Genomic DNA, 15,284 nt, shown 5'->3' with positions numbered 1-15,284 from the left:
CGCTCCCAGTCACCAGTCTAGCTGCCGCATTCTGGATTAGTTGTAGTTTCCGGGTCACCTTCAAAGGTAGCCCCACGTAGAGCGCATTGCAGTAGTCCAAGTGGGAGATAACCAGAGCATGCACCACTCTGGCGAGACAGTCTGGAGGCAGATAGGGTCTAAGCCTACGTACCAGATGGAGCTGGTAAACAGCTGCCCTGGATACAGATTTGACCTGTGCCTCCATGGACAGCTGTGAGTCCAAAATGACTCCCAGGCTGCGCACCTGGTCCTTCCGGGGCACAGTTACCCCATTCAGGACCAGGGAATCCTCCACACCTGCCCGCCTCCTGTCCCCCAAAAACAGTACTTCTGTCTTGTCAGGATTCAACCTCAATCTGTTAGCCGCCATCCATCCTCCAACCGCCTCCAGACACTCACACAGGACCTTCACCGCCTTCACTGGTTCTGATTTAAAAGAGAGGTAGAGCTGGGTATCATCCGCATACTGATGAACACCCAGCCCAAACCTCCTGATGATCTCTCCCAGTGGCTGCATGTAAATGTTGAAAAGCATGGGGGAGAGGGCAGAACCCTGAGGCACCCCACAAGTGAGAGCCCAGGGGTCTGAACACTCATCCCCCCCCACCACTTTCTGAACACGGCCCAGGAGGAAGGAGCGGAACCACTGTATGACAGTGCCCCCAGCTCCTAGCCCCTCAAGACGGTCCAGAAGGATGTTATGGTTGATGGTATCAAACGCCGCTGAGAGATCCAGCAGAACTAGGAAACAGCTCTCACCTTTGTCCCTAGCCCGCCGGAGATCATCAACCAGTGCGACCAAGGCAGTTTCAGTCCCATGATGAGGCCTGAATCCCAACTGGAAGGGATCCAAATGGTCCGCTTCTTCCAGGCGTGCCTGGAGTTGTTCAGCAACCACTCGCACAATCACCTTGCCCAAGAATGGAAGATTTGAGACTGGGCGATAATTGGCCATCGTGGCCGCATCTAAAGATGGTTTTTTAAGAAGCGGTTTAATAACCGCCTCTTTCGGCGGGTCTGGGAAGGCTCCCTCACAGAGGGAAGCATTCACCACCCCACGAAGCCCATCGCCCAGTCCTTCCCGGCTAGCTTTTATAAGCCAGGATGGGCAAGGATCCAGGAGACAGGTGGTTGGCTTCACTCGTCCAAGCAGCCTGTCCACATCCTTGGAGGTAACAGGTTGGAATTGATCCCACGCAACTTGACTAGACAGGATTCTAGCACTCTCCCGCCCTGGCCCTGCTCCCACGGTGGAGTCTACTTCTTCCCGAATCTGAGCGATTTTATCTGCAAAAAACTTTGCAAAATCATTGCAGGAGATCATGTGGCCCGTACTGGGCCCAGATGTCGCAGGTGGTTCCGCTAAATTGTGAACCACCTGAAAAAGATTTCTGCTGCTGTTTTCTGCAGATGCAATAGAGGTGGCGAAGAAGGTCTTCTTCGCCGTTGCTATCGCCACTTGGTAGGCTCGACGTTGAGCTCTAACCTGTGTCCAGTCAGATTTGGAATGAGTTATCCGCCACCGGCGCTCTAGCCGTCTCAACGATTGTTTCATTGCCCTCAGATCCGTGGAAAACCACGGGGCTGTCCGGGCTCCATGCAATCGGAGAGGGCGCTTCGGAGCCAAACAGTCAATAGCCCTGGTTAACTCCACATTCCAGCGGGCCACCAGGGAATTGGCTGAAAGGCCATCAACATGGGATAAAGCATCCCCTACCACTCTCTGGAAACCATTTGGATCCATTAAGTTGCAGGGGCGGACCATCCGAATTGGTCCCACCTCTCTGCAGAGGGGATGGGTCGCAGAGAAGTCCAGTTGCACCAGGAAGTGATCTGCACCAGGAAGTGGTACCTCGGGTTACATACGCTTCAGGTTACAGACTCCGCTAACCCTGAAATATTACCTTGGGTTAAGAACTTTGCTTCAGGATGAGAACAGAAATTGTGCTCCGGCGGCATGGCGGCAGCGGAAAGCACCATAAGCTAAAGTGGTGCTTCAGGTTAAGAACAGTTTCAGGTTAAGAATGGACCTCCGGAACGAATTAAGTACTTAACCCGAGGTACCACTGTACTGCCTAGACTGGGTTTAGGCTGGAGACCACCTGATGTAGAATTTAAGTGTTTTGCTTTCTGACCCTCCGCAGCTGCCACTGGTGTCCAATAGGTCCCTGCCTCCCCACTGAGCTTGTCACTTCTGAGTATGATGCTGTTTAGCTTCAAGATGCTTTAGTAACTAAAGTTCAGTCTCTGCTTCCCTTTTATTTCTAGAGACTTCAGTTGCTGCTTCTAAATCCACTGAAAGAACTGTCAAACATCAATCACCCTGATATTAGGCTCAAGCAACTAGAATGTGTGCTACAGATTTTGCAAAGTCAGGGTGACAGTCTAGGGCCTGGGTGGCCCTTGGTACTTGGAGTCATGGGAGCAATCAGAAGTGATCAGGGGTAAGTTTCTTGAAGCCAAGATGCAAACATTTACTATTGCTAATCTTCATTGCTGCTTCCGTTTTTTAGGTCACTTTGTGGTGCTGCTCCGTAGTTTTATTTTTTTATCATTATTGCACCAAATTATTGTGCAAAATATAGTAATCTCATTTCTAGGGTAACAAGTTTTTTGTGGCTCTAGCACATAACTAAAAAATTAAGTATTCTGATGTCCTCTAAGCTTCATCTTTTGGCACCTAGTGTTTATATGAAAAGAAAAGCTGCTTATTTTTCCCCAAACTTTATAACCTTTTAACTAATACTCTCAAATATAAACCTTAAATGTATTTAGTGCATTGTGGTTTGTTCTTGCTTCTGTAAAGTGAATGACCTATGCCACACATACAAGACATTGCATGATGGTCATATGAAAGTCGAAGAGAATGGTGGTATTTCATGTGACAAGCCATTAATGTGTAGACTTGCCAGATCCATACAACTTGGTGGTAAAAGGTAAAGGACCCCTGGACTGTTAAGTCCAATAAAAGACGACTATCCAGTGCGGCGCTCATCTTGCTTCAAGCCGAATGAGCCTGCGTTTGTCCACGGACAGCTTTCAGGTCATGTGGCTAGCATGACTAAACCACTTCTGCAACAACGGAACACTGTGATGGAAGCCAGAGCACACAGAAATGCCATTTACCTTCCCACCGCAGCAGTATTTATTTATCTACTTGCACTGGTGTGCTTTCGAACTGCTAGGTTGGCAGAAGCTGGGACAGAGCAACGGGAGCTCACCCCGTCATGGGGATTCGAACTGTTGACCTTCCAATCTGCAAACCCAAGAGGTTCAGTGATTTAGACCACAGCGCCACCCACGTCCCATAATTTGGTGGAGGGGATTGGCTTCCTTGAGCATGTTAAAAATGGACAGGTCTGTATAGTAAGCGGCTAAGCACGAAGAGTTTGACTGATGCAGAGCTACCACGTATCTAGTTGAATGTATCAATTGGACAATCATCTGTTTGGTAGTATGAGATTTTATGGCCATTTGATAAACCTAGAAATTTTTGTTTTGCTTTGTTAATAGAGAGTCTCTAATAAGAACTGCCTTCCAGTGCCTACAGTTGGTTGTGACTGACTTCTTGCCAACGATGCCATGTACTTGCCTACAGATTGTTGTAGATGTTGCTGGAAGCTTTGGGCTTCACAATCAAGAACTCAACATTAGCTTAACATCAATTGGTCTCTTGGTGAGTGTTTAGTTTAATCCCTAGCTGTGAACCTTTACTTTCTAATGTTTAGCATTATTTCGCCTAATTTAACAGAGAGATTGACTTTTAAGTAAATGTGCAAAGGACTGCTCTGTAAGACTTGGACTGCATACACACACCATACATTTAAAGTGCACCCCCCCCCCAAAAAAAAAGAATCCTGGGAATTGTAGTTTACCCCGTCAGAGCTACAACTCCTTAACAAACAGCAGCTCCCAGGTTTTTATGTTTCAGATATTGAGAAATGCAATTCCTGATTCATTGATACAAAATAGAAGGAGTTGGTGTGCAAGTTCCAGAAAACATATTCTATGGTGTTGAGATTTTTTGAACTGATTGGACACAGCTTTCAAGGGAGAGTTAAGTGTCAAGTTCCATTGATTTTTTATGTAATTTAAGCCAGTTCTGCTTTCTCTGGATTGTTCTTATTAGTTAGAATCAGGCACCCGGGAGGAAAAGCTGAGTCCACTGAGATGAAAGCTAAGTCTTTCTTTGGAAAACTAAAGTATTTCAAGTAACAGGTTGTGTCCTGTATAAATTAATAATGAGCACAGCTGTTCTAAGACCTTCTTGCCAGAAATGAGTAAGAGGAGCATCAGCATGACATACTTTGAGTATTATTTTGTCCCAAATAAAATATGGTTTATCGTTAAGTGTGCAGCAGGATTGAAATTGTAGCCTAGTCTTTTATTTATTGCTCATTCAGGATTATAATTCACAGGTCAACCAGAATATGTTCTTGGATGTTACCCCTTGCTGCTGGATGCATTCATTCATTCATTCATTTACACTTGTTCCTTTATTTTTTTTAAATGAAACCCAAAGCAGCATCAAAGAATTAAGACAACCTCACTGTTTAAAGTAGTATTTAAAAACAGCTACCATAAAAACCCATTTAAAAGGGAACTCAACTTAGCACTCCAGCAACACTTCTCAAAACCTTCCTGCATAAAAATGTGAAAACTAGCCAGCAAAACTAGTACTAGCATGGAGCTTGGCACAATTTTTAGGGTAATTAGTTCAACAGGATGGCTGCCACCCTTCTCTGTGCTCTGTAAACATAATATATGAAGATGCATTCTTTGTTTTTGCAGTGGAACATTTCAGACTATTTCTTCCAAAGAGGTGAAATTATTGAAAAAGATCTGAACAAAGAGGAAGCATTGCTACAGAAGCAAGCAGAAGAAAAAGGAATAGCACTGAACCGTCCTTTTCACCCAGCGCCACCCTTTGACTGCCTTTGGCTATGTCTGTATGCCAAACTAGGGGAGCTCTGTGTAGATCCACGGCCTGCCGTGAGAAAGAGTGCTGGGCAGACCTTATTCTCTACAATTGGTGCTCATGGAACTTTACTTCAGCACTCAACGTGGCACACAGTTATTTGGAAGGTACATCTTAAAACCATACATCTTAAAACAGTAATATCACAACTGTGTCTTATCCTAGTTGTATTTACCTGCGTTTTGCCAAGTAATTCAGTGGGCTTTAGCCTTTCCAGACATATAACCTACTTTAAACTGCAACATGGGCTTCTTAATAATTTGCCTTATAGATGCACAACTTCCTTCTTATGCATAATCTATTTTTCCTTTCTGTCTCTCTTATCTCAACATTCATGACATTCTGCTTCATGTGCATCTTAGCTAAGATGGAAGCTGTGCATTTTTTGAAAGATGTGCTTCCACATTTTCTACAAAGTCACTGATATTGGAACACACCTTTATGAACTCCCATTGCAGTCAGTGTCAGGCATGTTGCAGCAAAATGCTTTTTGAGAAAACGTAGTGGAGTGCTTGTCAGCGCAGACTATTTTAAGTGTGGTTGTGAACTTCCAGGTGAACATGGTGTTGAAATGTACTGATAATTCTGAGCAAAATCTACAGGCTAAAAATGTTGGTGTTGGTCGATTTAAGTAAACTGGAATCTTTAACATACTTTGCCTGAGAAAGAAAATAACTTGCCCACATTTTTGTTTATTATTTTGTAAGCTTCAGTTGCAAGGCACAGCTAGACTATTAAGTTCTGGAATGCTTCATTTTATAGGTTCTGTTTCATTTGCTGGATCGAGTGAGGGAGTCGTCTACAACGGCTGATAAAGAGAAGATTGAGTCTGGTGGTGGCAATATCCTCATTCACCATTCAAGAGATACAGCAGAGAAACAGTGGGCTGAAACATGGGTGTTAACGTTGGCTGGAGTAGCTAGAATATTTAACACAAGGAGATACCTGCTACAGTCCTTAGGTATAATTTCTTCTTTGCATGTTTATGGCCAGTGAATATTTTTACTTGGGCAGGGGAAGATTCCACAGTTATATTAAGATTTATTAAGATTTGTATCCCACCATGCATCATAAAATAATCTCAGAACAGGTCACAACACACCCTCTGCTACCTGGCCTTATCCGGCCTCCTCTAGAGGGTGGGGTACTCTAGTCCTGACTTTTTATAAATACAAATGCATTTTTAGCTTTTACTCTGTTTTAGTTTTTTCAAGTGTGCTATTTTTGTAAATCACTTTGAGTTACATTTTGTAAAAAAAAAGAAAAGCAACTAATAAGTGCAAATAATATACTGCGTATTCTGTAGCCACAGAACTTTGGCAGGCTTAAATGCTACCTTGTAACAGTGTGTTCTTGGTTATATAGCACACCTATCCTCTGATTTCTCCTGCTGAGCTTTTTTCTTACGATGTATCATCATTATTATGCCACTTACTAAAAGTCGCTTTTAAAAAGGAGAAGGGGGGGGGGCATGATAATGAAATGGACCACTTTCTGAAACTTCTTTTTCCCCAACAGGAGATTTTTCTCAAGCTTGGGATGTCCTCCTTGATCACATCCAGTCAGCTGCACTCAGCAAAAACAACGAAGTTTCTCTGGCTGCTTTGAAAAGCTTTCAGGAAATCTTACAAATTGTGTCCCCTGTTAGAGAAACTGAAAAACCTGACACACCACCTGCTATTAATATGCCTGTGCCTGTCCTCATAGGAACAGTGACTGCCACTGGCCTTGGAAGATCTTTTATGAGAACTGATTCTATAGGAGAAAGGATTGGAAGGTATAATGTTGCGGAACCTCCTGTAATAACAGATGAAATTGAAGACTTGAATCTTTGGTGGGCTGCCTGGAACAGCTGGTTTAGGATTGGCTCAGAAAGCACAAAGCCTCCAGTTTCTTGCGATAAAATGACTTTTATCCCCAGCCAGCCTTTTCTAACAGCTTTAATACAGATATTCCCAGCCCTTTACCAGCACATCAAAACAGGTTTCAGTATGGACGATCTCCAAAAATTGGGTGTTATTCTACATGGTGCAGTTTCTGTTCCAATCAGTTCAGATGCATCCCCTTTCATCCTGCCATCATACACGGAGGCAGTTCTAACAAGTTTGCAAGAAGCGGTTCTAACAGCTTTAGATGTCTTACAAAAGGTAATAATGTAGTTTTAAAATTCTTTCTGAAAGGCAGACACGCAACTTCATATTGCCATCTATAATGTGAATAGGTTAAATATTGGTAGATAGAATTGGCAACGCTAATAGTTTTATAAGGTACTTTTGTTCCTTGAGAGCCTCTTCCAGGCCTGTCTTTTCTGCTTGCTGCAGGTTTCTTCCTGTTCAAACGTGACTTCAGCCGATTACATTTGCAGTTAGGTCATCTTCATAAAGTTGTTGAATCAGACGTTCATACAGAATTGCAGTGAATCAAGAAAAATTTTGTATGATATTGTAAGGAAAATGCCAAAGTTGATTATGTGAGAGGCACAGGTGGCTTATGGGTTAAGAATCAGCAGCTGATACTTTCAGCCATAAGCTTTAAGGTTGCCTTTATACAGAGAATCCCTTGGAAGCCAAGACAGAGCCACCAACAGCCTTTTGATAAAGAATTAGCCATAGTCATATGAAGAAGGAAGGAGTGTCATGCTAAACGCAGCAACCATTCTGCAACCTCACTATGGTGCCACTTATTCCACTCGATGTGCATAGAACACATCGTATTTATGTTTGCATTGCGGTGTGAGGGGGTTGGAAAGTTATTTCAAGTAATAAATATAGAGGACACAGAGACAAAGAAGAATGCCTACTTATCAGAATAAGCTCACAGTAATAAATATCATGGGGGGACGCGGGTGGCGCTGTGGGTTAAACCACAGAGCCTAGGACTTGCTGATCCGAAGGCTGGTGGTTTGAATCCCCATGATGGGGTGAGCTCCTGTTGCTCGGTCCCTCTCCTGCCAACCTAGCAGTTCAAAAGCACGCCAAAGTGCAAGTAGAAAAATAGGTACCACGCTGGCGGGAAGGTAAGTGGCATTTCCGTGCGCTGCTCTGGTTCGCCAGAAGCAGCTTAGTCATGCTGGCCACATGACCCAGAAGCTGCACGCCGGCTCCCTCGGCCAATAAAGCAAGATGAGCGCTGCAACCCCAGAGTTGGCCACAACTGGACCTAATGGTCAGGGGTCCCTTTACCATTACCTTTAACAAATATCATGAGCTGGTTGGTAATATTGAGGAGAAAGCAGTGCACTGAGAAACTGGAGAAGCGAGTTTCCATCACTGCTAAACCAGTTATGTTGCTGTGCAATGTGAACATTTTGAGACGCCCAGAGTGAAAAAGGATGGCAACCACTCATAGGAATAGTTTATTTCCCACTGGTCTCTCACTACTGTAAGTCTTACTTGTGGACTACATAACACTGGGAGAAACATACTTTATATGTATTGAATTGGTGTCTAACCTGTGGAAAAGCAAGGGAGACGTTGGAGTGTGTGTGAATTTAATCCAGTTCTTTTGATGACATCATGTTATGCCATTGTCAAGGACAGTGAAAATCTAAGAAAGCATAGGATTCAGACTAAGCTCTGCTCTGCACCGGCAACACCCTGAAATCCAGTTCTTTTTGTCACATGCACGGGCATTGTGTACCACCATCACAACCATGACATTATATAAGATTGTGTTTTACACAGAGTGGAATTTTAGTTGAGTTCCCATCTGTTTAGTGTAATTTAAGGATAGGATTGTACTGAGAGTTCTTATTTGATCTTATTTTTAAATGTTCTGTTGTGGAATAAATGCAGAGCACAGGGTGGATAACAATCAATGATTTTTTTAAAAAGTAATAATCAAAAAATTGGATTTTTAAAAAAATTAAATCAGGTTGTTTTTTTTAAATTAGATTTTTAAAATAAAATGCCTTTGGAGGAAAAATCTTTCTAAGGATAGTTTTCTGTTTAAGTTACATTATAGTCCAAAGGCTATTCATTAGGAAATAAGGATTTGTTTTAAGCTTTTCATGTGTTCCAAAACTCAATCTAATTTTTAAGAAACAAAAACAAAACAAAACTGTTTAACCACATCAGTTAACAAACATGGATACATATGCTATAATGTTATTGTTTTAGTTAAATAAATTGTTTAAATTGTTATTAAGGAAATGATTATTTTTCTCCTTCCAATAAAGTACAGCAGAAAAGTTGTCCAAATATAAACAGTTAGCTTATTGAACCTCACAATAATTTCATAATTATCTGTCTATGTATTTCTAATAGTAAAACCAAATCAGTAATTTTTGATATAACTGTAAAAACTACTCTGAAAATTTATTATTCCAAAAATGAAACCTTCATCTGGTTGTAGATATTAAGATTAAACCAGCAAGAATGAGTCTTTCTGGGGGGGGGGGGGGAATGATTTAAATCAAATCTTACTGACTAGTGATTTACATCAAGTCTTACTGACTAGTGATTTAAATCATGCTTTAAATCAAATCCACCCTGGCAGAGCAGTTACCAAGTTAACCCCAGCAATTGATGCGTATTTTCTGTTATAATATTACAGAACACCCCTTCTGAACGCTGTTGTCACAGTTCCACAGACTGGAATGCATCCAATGTATGTTTTGTGTGTGCTAGTTAGTAGTTTGTTGACCCTTTCTTCATGCTTCGGAAACTAAGTGCCCACAGCGTCTCAGATTCTTGTAACAAATTGTTGATAGTGTGTATGTATGTTGTGGTGGTAGGGAAGAGAGATACTTCATAACCAAAATCAAACTTAATCATCATCTCAGCAAACAGAGGTTGGGCTTGATGGCCTTTAAGGTCCCTTCCATTTCTATCATTCCATAAAATATATGGCCAGAACCCTCTTGTTTGTGTACTTATGCCATATACAATGGTACCTCAGGTTACATATGCTTCAGGTTACAGACTCCGCTAACGCAGAAATATTAGCTCGGGTTAAGAACTTTGCTTCAGGATGAGAACAGAAATCGTGCAGCAATGGTGCAGCAGCAGTGGGAGGCCCCATTAGCTAAAGTGGTCTTCAGGTTAAGTACAGTTTCAGGTTAAGAACAGACCTCCAGAACGAATTAAGTTCTTAACCCAAGGTACCACTGTACTGTTGATAAGAATATAAGAAGAGGTCTGCTGGATCAGACCAAAGTCCTACCATCAAGCCTAGCATCCTATTCTCCCAGTAGACAACCAGATGCCTCTTGGAAGCTCGCAAGCAAGACCTAAGTGCAGCAGAACTCTCCCTACTTGTGAGTCCCAGGAATCGGTATTCAGAGAAATACTGCCTCTGACGGTGGAGGGTAGGACATAGCAATTCTGTCTATTAGCCATTGATACACTTCTCCATGAATCTGATTCTTTTAAAGCCATCCAAGTTTGTCGTTCTAACTACGTCTTGTGATAGCGAATTCCATAGTTCAACCAGGTGCTTTGTGAGGGAGGTAATTTCTTTTTTCTGCCCTGAGTCTTTTAAAACGGAGCTTTATTGAATGGCCCTGAGTTGCATTATTGCGTGCTTTATGTTTCTAGAAATATTAATGCTTTTGTTTTGCTTCTTATAGGCCATATGTGTGGGTTCAGAAAGCATGCAAATAATGTATCCTGCTATCTTTGATCAGTTGCTGGCATTTGTTGAATTTTCCTGTAAACCACCGCAATATGGACAGCTAGAAACAAAGCACATTGCAAATGCAAAATACAATCAGGTGAGGTGTGTTGAATTTTAGCAGTTCTGTTTTTGAGGTCATTGGCTTCCAGATATGATCAGCTTTGCATGAGTTATTTAAATGCCATCATTTTCCTGCATTTGGACATTTGTGTTATCAACTAATTTAATAAATGTTTGCTGGTTTTTCATTTCAAGTTCTTTCCTTTTTTTTCTTGTTACCTTTCCATTTTGAGACTGCATTCTATTAGAAAAGAAAACTATACATTTGTAGTGAAAACTAGCAAAATATATCTATATTAGCCTAACAAAGCTGCTTTAATCAACCTGCACTCAGTTTTGCATTCTAAAATTTCCTGTTAGGCTCTCTTTTCATTCTTCTGTTTTGTGATACCATTGCTTTGAATGCATTTACAATACTAATCATACTCAACAGAAGAATGAGTCATCAGAATTTTAATAGATACTGTGTGTATGTGTATTAATTTTCCCTTATTCTGTTTATCATGCAACACAATGGAATCACAATAGATACAACTGTTTGCACCGGTGAGTTCAAATTCTTTAAAGATTGTGCTTAGTCTTCTTGCTGCATAAATTGCAACATTTCACTTGCTTAAAAAATACTTTTAAATTTCAATTGTGCACCCCTATTCTCAATTCTGTATGTGTGAGGGCTTGGAAGATTTATTTTTGTAAGTTTTTCATGGATCAAATAATTTTCCTTGTGGAATTTTCAAAAAAATTTGCATGGCATCAAAATAGGTCCATTGCAGGATTTTTTTTTATTTTTTTCAGATAGTCTTGTTTCTCTACATGTACTGATGTCCCAATCTTACTTTTCTAGGCAGAGTGGGTAGCATTGAATTATGTACCATTTGCTGAGAGGTCTTTAGAAGTTGTGGTAGACCTGTACCAAAAGACAGCTTGTCACAAAGCTGTTGTAAATGAGAGAGTTCTTCAAAATATTATCAAGGTAAATATTCATATATAAATTTTAAGATAATTTTTTAATTATAGTTCTTCTGCTCTGAGGTTAGCTTGTGGAATGGCTCTGGAGCACTAAGAGTGATTCTGTTTTGATTTTAGCAATAACCATTTTGTGTTACAATAATTACTGTCCATAAATATGTTCTGCAGAAATTTGGGTCAACTTTGACAGCTATCCATATAGTTGGTGCTTGGATCTTCGTTTTAGTCCCTTGCACACTGGAAAACAATGCCACTGTTGGAGACTAGACTATGGTAATCGGAAGCAAGAGGACTAGGGTGTCCTAGTGCTAGTGTAATTGAATAAAATCTGCAGTTGGCTGGCATGTAATGACTAACCTCTATTACATTTAGAAACACATTGCTGGGTTTGTGTGACATTTGTTTTCTTCATGATTCTGTGTATATATATTCACACACATAGTTATACATATATAAATAACGATGATAACCATGGATTTCTTGCTGGCATCGTCAGGTTGGGCTCTTGCTGCACCAGGAGCATGAAAGCAGGAGAAGAAACTCTTGGGGATTAGATGGCTCCCAATCAGTTTTTGCTCCTGCCTAATGACAAAGCATTAGGGACGCAGGTGGCGCTGTTAGGCTTAAACCACAGAGCCTAGGATTTGCCGATCAGAAGGTCGGCGGTTCGAAACCCCGCAATGGGGTGAGCTCCCGTTGCTCGGTCCCTGCTCCTGCCAACCTAGCAGTTCGAAAGCACGTCAAAGTGCAAGTAGATAAATAGGTACCACTCCGACGGGAAGGTAAACGGCATTTCCGTGCGCTGCTCTGGTTCGCCAGAAGCGGCTTAGTCATGCTGGCCACATGACCCGGAAGCTGTACGCCGGCTCCCTCGGCCAATAAAGCGAGATGAGCGCCGCAACCCCAGAGTCAGTCACGACTAGACCTAACGGTCAGGGGTCCCTTTACCTTTAATGACAAAGCAGTCATGGCACACACAAACTGAGGGAAAGGAATTGCCATTACCATTTTTAGTAGGAATGCAGAATGAAAAATTTCTACCCCTAGAATAGTATTTGAAATTTCCACATGTGCAAACCAAAGGAAATGGCCTGTGTGGATTAGCATTTATATTCATTTTGAAAATGGGTTTCTATCAAACGTAAGAATGGAGTATTCGGAACTAGACAGTAAAAAGCATTCTAGTATTATAAAATTCCCAAAATTTGTCTGTTTCCATTATTATTGCTCACTGTCATGACACTCCCGTCTTCCCTTCCGGTCCTGTAATGTTTGCATGCGGAAACCTAGGTGGCCACTTTTGCTTCTTTCTCTTTCTGTCTTCCTTGCCTGCAGGCACAATCTTTCTCTATTTATGTATTTGATCTGTACTTTAAGTGAGCTTCTTTCTTTGTGTTACAAGTACAAAAAATAAGAAAGTGCACATTTCTTTCTTGTACACCTTACTGTTCGACTTACGTAAGCATCCTTATTTTTGCAGACACTGAGAATGCCACTTAGTTTGAAGTATGCTTGTCCTTCAGAAAGCACCTGGAAGCTGGCAGTTTCTTCTCTCCTGAAAGTTCTTTCCATTGGCCTACCAGTTGCAAGGCAGCATGCTTCCTCTGGAAAATTTGACAGCATGTGGCCAGAGTTAGCCAACACTTTTGAAAACTTTTTATTTACTAAAAGGTAAAGTGCAACTTCTTGTTTGTGTGGGATTAAAGACAGAGTGAAGAAACTTGAAATAGAACACATCCGATTTTATTATTTATGAAATTGGCTCTTAAACACCTCTATCTTGATTCTTCCTCAAACTTTGGAATGGTTCCATGACTAGGAAAGCGCTAAGTAGACACAGATGCAAATTATGAGAATTAACACCATTATGTAATTTCCTAAATTATATTACCTTATGAAAACTTTGAGGCTCATTGTTTTTTTCCCATTCTGTGTCATTAAAGCAGAGCTTTCCAAACTCTGTGCCGCAACACATTAGTGTGCCGGTGTGTCGTGCGAACGCTCCCTGCTCTCCTCCCGGGGCTGGAAAGGGATTAGTTTAACCTCTGGTTTGATAGTAAAACTGAATTACTGTGTCATGAAATTATGCATGTCTAAAAAGTGTGTCACCGACATGAAAAGTTTGGAAAGCTCTGCACTAAAGGTTCTCAAAAGCTAGATGGGCATGTGTACTAAAAACTTTGTAGTCTTTAGCTAGTGAATATAGGCTGAACTGGTCCAACAAATAAGGATGAAATAGCAGTACTGTACCAATAAGTGAAACCTAATCTTGAGTGTTTCTAAAGTTTTTGGCTCTGACACTACAGCGGTACCTCAGGTTAAGTACTTAATTCGTTCTGGAGGTCCGTTCTTAACCTGAAACTGTTCTTAACCTGAAGCACCACTTTAGCTAATGGGGCCTCCTGCTGCCACCATGCCGCCGGAGCACGATTTCTGTTCTCATCCTGAAGCAAAGTTATTAACCTGAAGCACTATTTCTGGGTTAGCAGAGTCTGTAACCTGAAGCATATGTAACCCGAGGTACCACTGTATAGTGAATATTCATGCCGAAGAAGTCTGACTTTTAAGCCTTGTTGAGCAAAGCATATGCTGAGTCACAGTTTCTTAAAACTCCCCATGCAGTGGGAAAGATGTGATCATGAGGATCCATGACTTCTGCCAATCCCTAACAAGCTTCTGTACTGAACAATAACACCAGTAAGACTGCAGTCCAAACATACATTAAATAGTGTATGTTCACAGTGAGACTTACTGAGTAAACATTCATAGCATAGCTCTGTAAATTGCAGTAGGCAACCACATATTTCATAATACTGGCTGAATTTGTGCAAGCTTACACATAATTGGAAATAGGTTTTTTTTTTAGTATAGGAAGCATTAAGCAACTGTAATAGGCATTCTATATAGTGATATATTTTAAGTTGTGCACAAATTAAGATGACACATACAGCTTCTTCCTTTGAAAGACTTTTCTGCACAGTTTCTTAAATTTTGGAATTAACATTTCAAATTGAGTTTGATCTTACCAGAATTAGTGTTTTTACAAAGTTTACAGTCACTGGGTTGCATCCAGTGGTGTTGCTCAGCTGACAGTTAGACTAGTGTCAGCAGAACAGGAAGGAAAACCGTTTTCAGCTACTACTCTTCCCCTCTTTTCAGTCTCCAGCCCTCCTTCTGCTTCCAAACTGGCTCCAGAGGGTCACCCAGCTGTCTGTAATAATTGGGGTGGAATGGAGGTCTGCAGTGCAGAGAGAAGGAATTGCTGAGAATTATTTCTCTCTATTTTGCTGACAGAAGCCTGTCAGCTTAGTATCACCATTACATATTATTATTATTATTATTATTATTATTATTATTATTAGACCCACTATTTTTATATCAATATCCCACTGCTCATTTTCTGTTTCACAGAAAATGAATTTAAATATTTAACTATGGCCAGCACTGTGTTTATGCAGTAGAAACATAACATAATGTTTGGGAGATGGTCTTGCCTTCTGTCTCTGCAGGCACGCAGTAGTTTAATTAGCCCTTTCAATATACCAGATAGTTTACAATAGTAACCTAAATTGTGATAAAGGAAAATTCTGTGCTTGTCAAATTCTGTACTTGACATTTTGAAAAACGGTGAGAGGCTCTC

General features: G+C 41.2%; 1 protein-coding gene across 6 annotated transcripts in view; it reads left to right on the top strand.

Annotated features, from left to right (window-relative positions):
- The window catches only part of MON2 (MON2 homolog, regulator of endosome-to-Golgi trafficking), a 59,588-nt gene that overhangs the window by 38,662 nt on the left and 5,642 nt on the right, over positions 1 to 15,284 (top strand). For 3 of the 6 annotated variants that reach the window (XM_081022256.1, XM_081022252.1, XM_081022251.1), the window contains exons 22-31: positions 2,290 to 2,465; positions 3,535 to 3,697; positions 4,813 to 5,106; positions 5,762 to 5,960; positions 6,518 to 7,146; positions 9,554 to 9,607; positions 10,569 to 10,712; positions 11,204 to 11,221; positions 11,520 to 11,648; positions 13,125 to 13,315. In XM_081022256.1, the coding sequence (XP_080878382.1) occupies positions 2,290 to 2,465; positions 3,535 to 3,697; positions 4,813 to 5,106; positions 5,762 to 5,960; positions 6,518 to 7,146; positions 9,554 to 9,607; positions 10,569 to 10,712; positions 11,204 to 11,221; positions 11,520 to 11,648; positions 13,125 to 13,315 (1,997 nt within the window). The remainder of the gene's footprint in view (positions 1 to 2,289; positions 2,466 to 3,534; positions 3,698 to 4,812; positions 5,107 to 5,761; positions 5,961 to 6,517; positions 7,147 to 9,553; positions 9,608 to 10,568; positions 10,713 to 11,203; positions 11,222 to 11,519; positions 11,649 to 13,124; positions 13,316 to 15,284) is intronic. The other 3 variants (XM_081022254.1, XM_081022253.1, XM_081022255.1) reach the window with 3 other exon arrangements.

Source organism: Podarcis pityusensis, assembly GCF_964106645.2.
Source record: "Podarcis pityusensis genome assembly, chromosome: 10".
Taxonomy (NCBI): Eukaryota; Metazoa; Chordata; class Lepidosauria; order Squamata; family Lacertidae; genus Podarcis; species Podarcis pityusensis.
This window is presented reverse-complemented; position numbering and strand designations above follow the sequence as displayed.